We start from the raw sequence: 6,023 nt of genomic DNA, 5'->3' as shown, positions 1-6,023 counted from the left end.
GGGCTTATTCAAAGCCTCTTTGGAACTATAGATGCAACAACCTCGATAGGCATTTTTTCACTTAAATGTATGTTTTTTAGCTAAAAGTATTTTTTGCTATTATGTTTCAGGAAAAATCTTAAGTCTTTTGGTTGTGGCAGTCTATATGCTTCACTGTACATAGTAGACTGCATAAGGAGTTAGTAGTGAATCAGTCATTGAGCTCTCTTCTCCTGAACTTCTATATACTGATTCATGATCACATCAAAATTTAGCTGAACTCTAATGTGGCCATAAATCAGCTTAGAGGTGCTCAGAAAGAGAGCGAAGGGCTACAAACAATACCATCAAACAACTTTATTGACAGACTCCATTCATTTATTCTGCAGCCAGCTATCAGTAAAGCACAAAGCTCACAGAACTCAAATGTTTCAACATTTTTAATGAAAGGCAATTGCACAAATTATTTTAGCCTAAAATCCATGCATTTAAATAAAATGCTCCTGAAGATGCCCATATATCTTTTAATGCCTTCCTTCTCCATGATGTATTATTATGTCATGGAGCGGGCTCAGGAGCTGCGCCAATTCTGTCTTGAGGCTAAAACATCATTTTTTCGTCTTGATACATATTTTGTCTTAAGTATTTCTGGTGCGTCGGATATATCTATATTGGATTTTTTGGCGTTCAGTCGAGAGCTACCCCAAGGAGACACAGAGAGTAGTGATGCAAGGAATGTTAATACAGGACTACACAGGGCAGGTACTAGCTGTGTTGTACAGCTGACACCTGCTTCTTAAAGAGAACCTGACAGCAGATACATGCTGCCTGATCCAGGGGCAGCATGTGTCAGGCAATGGCTGCATGATGTCAGCCATATTTGTCTGACTCAAAAACTGCAGCGTGTCAGAGGAAAACTTACTTTAAGATCCAGCTTACTTTACAATATGACTGTTATGCAAGAAATTCACCACTAGATGGCATAAACCTAGCAGATATGAGATGTTCTGACGCCAACTGTAAACATCAAGGATCTCTTACTCCTCGTTTAGACCAGTAACGTAAAACTCAACACTGTAATATGTATAGTCTGGCTTTGTGCTATTGACATTGTTGTATTTCAAACAGACACGGACAAGACACTTTTTTGTAAGAAAACCAAAATATATAAAATCAACACATTACAAAGGAAAAAAAAAAAAACAATTCAGGCATTTGGTGACGTTGCTGCAGTGGTGTCAAGTAGTAGTGCTGTGGGAAAAGATAACATACACAGATACAGACCCAAACATTCTTACAGACCAGGAATAAAAGATTGTACAACCCTGGTCAACTGTTAGCCCAGTCCTTCTTCCAGCCTGCTGGGAGGACGTGTAGCTAAGCGTGTTAGGTACTAAAGAAGCTCTGCAGCATCATGCAACTCAGTGCTCCGCAGTTTGAGAGGTGTCTTAACAGTGTGTGACCATTGGTAAGAAATTGCTACAAATGACTTGTGCTACACGGCTATATATACAATAAGAGGGGTGTTTGAGTTCATGGTCTACATAAGGATTGTATATAAATGTGATCCTTAATAAATAAATGACTTTTTTTTTCCTGAAAACACACTATATAAATGCACAGGGCACTACAAATCTCAACCCTTCCAATGTTTGATGAAATATACCAATGTCGGGCTCTCTTAATTCCCAGTGTGACCCTAACCAACAATAAATTATTGACATTAAAATGACACATTACACTGCTTACAGAGTCAATATCATATACAGGGGTACTAAGAGCTCACCCTTTTTTCTTCAATTTACATAGTGCTACAAAAACAAAAACAAAAAAAAACAGTATTTAGAAAGATCCTTTATATTTAAAAAATGTATGGACCCAACACCTTTAACTCTCTATCATGTCCTGCCTTTCTGTTCCAATACATGAGTATTGCATTGCTGCTGGAGAAGACACTGCAGACATTGGGCCAGGAACTTCCAATGGTTACTTTTTCACATTTCTTTTTTTCTCCGTAACAACTTTTATATACTGTAGCACTTCGGAGTTCTCCTTTGAGATGTGGAGAAAGACTTTGCGTTCAGTAATCTGCATATTCCTCTCTAAATGTTCATATACACATTTTCTACATAAAAAAAATACATTTTCTTCAACAAAATAAAAACATCTCTTTGGACAAAAATAAAAAGGAGGACACTTGATATTGTAGATTTTACATTAGCCAGTCCTTCCTGAGAGGCCCGCTTTGGCCTATGGCAGCAACCAAGGAGTTATTAAAGGCGGTGAGGGGAAAACATTGAAAGTATATGTTCCCATATATATATATATATATATGTTAATTTATACATGTACAATATATTTAACACATTTTCTTTAGCAGACGATTGAGCCACAATAGTTGTAATGCCGCTCTGCCAGGAAAAAGTGGGCCAATAAATGTGCAAAAAAAGTGTAAACTCATTTAGGTTGGTTGTCCCGCCAGGGCTATAAGCGAGTGGGTTCATCATCACTGTCGCTACAATTGCCACAACAGTCCTGGAAAAGAAAGCAGAGATATGATTGGAAGAAAAGTCACGTGTCACAAGGAACCTTAACTTAAAGGGGTTGTCCACTACTAGGACAACCCCTTCTTGGTCAGAATGTTTGCCCCCCATGAAAATAAAAATAGCGTTCCAGCCGTGTTGGCACTTTTATTCCCGGGGTTCAAGTGCTTTTGTTATGACACGTGAGCCCTGCACCTTCCTTAGTAATCAAGAGGAAGTGAGCGGCCAGCCGCAGCTCTCAGTGCCTCTTCATTAACCACTTCGCGCCAGAGCCTGTTTTTGCCTTCGTGACCGGGCCAATTTTTTCAATTCTGACCACTGTCAGTTTATGAAGTAATTATTCTGGAACGCTTCAACGTATTCCCCTGATTCTGAGAATGTTTTTTCATGACATATTGTACTTCATGATAGTGGTAAAATTTCTTCGATATAACTTGCGTTTATTTGTGAAAAAAATCGGAAATTTGGTGAAAATTTTGAAAATTTTGCAATTTTCAAACTTTGAATTTTCATTCCCTTAAATCAGAGAGATATGTCACACAAAATAGTTAATAAATAACATTTCCCACATGTCTACTTTACATCAGCACAATTTTGGAACCAAAATTTTTTTTTGTTAGGGAGCTATAAGGGTTAAAAGTTGACCAGCGATTTCTCATTTTTCCAACAAAATTTACAAAAACATTTTTTCAGGGACCACATCATATTTGAAGTCACTTTGAGGGGTCTTTATGACAGAAAATACCCAAAAGTGACACCATTATAAAAACTGCACCCCTCAAGGTGCTCAAAACCACATTCAAGAACTTTATTAACCCTTCAGGTGCTTCACAGGAATTTTTGGAATGTGGAAGAAAAAAATTAACATTTAACTTTTTTCACAAAAATGTTACTTTAGACCCAATTTTTTTTATTTTCACAGGGGTAACAGGAAAAAATGGACCCCAAATTTTTTTGTGCAATTTCTCTTGAGCGTGCTGATACCCCATATGTGAGGGAAAACCACTGTTTGGGCGCACTGCAGGGTTCGGAAGGGAAGGAGCGCCATTAGACTTTTTGAATGTAAAATTTGTCTGAATAATTAGCAGACGTCATGTTGCGTTTGGAGAGCTCCTGATGTGCTTAAACAGTGGAAACCCCCCACAAGTGACCCCATTTTGGAAACTAGACCCCTTAGGGAACTTATCTAGATGTGTGGTGAGCACCTTGCACCCCCAGCTGCTTCACAGAAGTTTATAATATTGAGCTGTAAAAATAAAATTTTCACATTTTTCCCACAAAAAATGTTTTTCATCCCTAATTTTGTATTATCATAAGGGTAACAGGATAAATTGCACCATGAAATTTGTTGTGCAATTTCTCCTGAACATGCCGATACCCCATATGTGGAGGCAAATTACTGTTTGGGCACATGGCAGGGTTTGAAAGGGAAGGAGAGCCATTTGACTTTTTGAATGTAAAATTTGTTTGAATAATTAGCAGACGCCATGTCGCATTTGGGGAGCCCCTAATGTGGGGGGTTTCCACTGTTTAGGCACATTAGGGGCTCCCCAAACGCGACATGGCGTCTGCTAATTATTCAAACAAATTTTACATTCAAAAAGTCAAATGGCTCTCCTTCCCTTTCAAACCCTGCCATGTGCCCAAACAGTAATTTGCCTCCACATATGGGGTATCGGCATGTTCAGGAGAAATTGCACAACAAATTTCATGGTGCAATTTATCCTGTTACCCTTATGATAATACAAAATTAGGGAATGAAAAACATTTTTTGTGGGAAAAATGTGAAAATTTTATTTTTACGGCTCAATATTATAAACTTCTGTGAAGCAGCTGGGGGTGCAAGGTGCTCACCACACATCTAGATAAGTTCCCTAAGGGGTCTAGTTTGCAAAATGGTGGCACTTGTGGGGGGTTTCCACTGTTTAGGCACAAGTGCCACCATTTTGCAAACTAGACCCCTTAGGGAACTTATCTAGATGTGTGGTGAGCACCTTGCACCCCCAGCAGCTTCACAGAAGTTTATAATATTGAGCCGTAAAAATAAAATTTTCACATTTTTCCCATAAAAAATGTTTTTCATTCCCTAATTTTGCATTATCATAAGGGTAACAGGATAAATTGCACCATGAAATTTGTTGTACAATTTCTCCTGAGTACGCCGATACCCCATATGTGGGGGAAAACCACTGCTTTGGTGTACGGCAGGGTTCGGAAGAGAAAGGAGCGCTATGTTGGCTGGGATAAGCAGCAGACACCATGTCACATTTGAAGAGTCGCTGACATGCCAAAACAGCAGAAACCCCCACAAGTGACCCCATTTTGTAAACTACACCTCTCAAGGAATTCATCTAGGGAAGTAGTGAGTATTTTTTAATTTTTAAATTTATACCATTGGGCAGTGAAAAAAGAATAATTATATTTTTACCACAAAAAAATGTTTTACCCTCAGATTTTACATTTTCACACAGGGCAATGGGTAAAAATGGTGCCGAAATGTGTCACACAATTTCTTCTAAAAGTGGCAATACCCCATATGTGGCTGTATCGTACCGCTCAGCCGTACGGCGAGATCTGGGGGGGACGGAGCGCTATTTGACAATTGGAGAACAAATTATTGTAGATTAGGCATTTGGATTTGGGAGCACAAAATTTTCTGAATTTCTTTTGGGGGGCAAGGGCCATTTTGCTTTTCCAGAGCCTTTCTGCTACCAGTAACTTGGAAGTCCCTTATATTTTTAACAGATGACGGACCTGAGTGGGGACTAGCTTTTTTTGAGGACTGAGTTGAAGCTTTTATTGGGAACATTTTACATAACATTTATCCGGCGCTCTAGGCTGAGCACTTACATCGGGGTTTCCATCTAAATTTCCAAGTGATGTAATTCAGATGAAACCCCTGCGGGATCCATTCACTATAATGAGGCAGCAGAGGTACTCTGGACTCCGTCTGGCCTCTGTTTAGCGGTGTCCTTTTTTTCAGAAGTGCACAAAACTGTGGCCAACCGCACTTTTATGCACGCCTAAAACAAATGACACCCTGGGATCCCAGGCTAGACGGCATCCACAGTGGCCTATATCTGCCTCATTACAGGGAATCTCCCATCATGGGTTCCGGCTGAATCACGTATTTCAGAGATTTACACGGAAACTCTGGTGTAAGTGCTCAGCGCAGAGCACAGGATAAATGTGAGCAGAGCCTTACTGGGATCTTTGGGAGACATAATAAACAAATCAGTAGCAGGTGAAGAATTGGTTTTATTTATTTTTTACGCCGTTCCTAGTGTGATATAACGGATTAGATTACTTTATTCTTCGGGTCGGTGCGATTACAGAGATACCAAATTTAGATCGGGTTTTTATGACTGACAGCTGTCACACACTAAAATATGCTTTTTTTGCAAAATCTAGTTTTTGCATCACCATATTTTGAGAGCTATAATTTTTCCATATTTCGGCCGACAGAGTCATGTGACGGCTTGTTTTTTGCGGGACGAGTTG

General features: G+C 39.3%; 1 protein-coding gene across 1 annotated transcript in view; it reads right to left on the bottom strand.

The window, feature by feature from the left end:
- Positions 1-462: 462 nt before the first annotated feature.
- The window catches only part of GRK6 (G protein-coupled receptor kinase 6), a 47,974-nt gene continuing 42,413 nt past the window's right edge, over positions 463-6,023 (bottom strand). The window contains exon 16 of the mRNA XM_073651176.1: positions 463-2,514. Coding sequence (XP_073507277.1) covers positions 2,464-2,514 — 51 coding nt within the window. The 3' untranslated portion in view covers positions 463-2,463. The remainder of the gene's footprint in view (positions 2,515-6,023) is intronic.

This window comes from Phyllobates terribilis, unplaced genomic scaffold (assembly GCF_046119375.1).
Source record: "Phyllobates terribilis strain yellow unplaced genomic scaffold, ASM4611937v1 Scaffold_11__3_contigs__length_659146591, whole genome shotgun sequence".
Taxonomy (NCBI): Eukaryota; Metazoa; Chordata; class Amphibia; order Anura; family Dendrobatidae; genus Phyllobates; species Phyllobates terribilis.
This window is presented reverse-complemented; position numbering and strand designations above follow the sequence as displayed.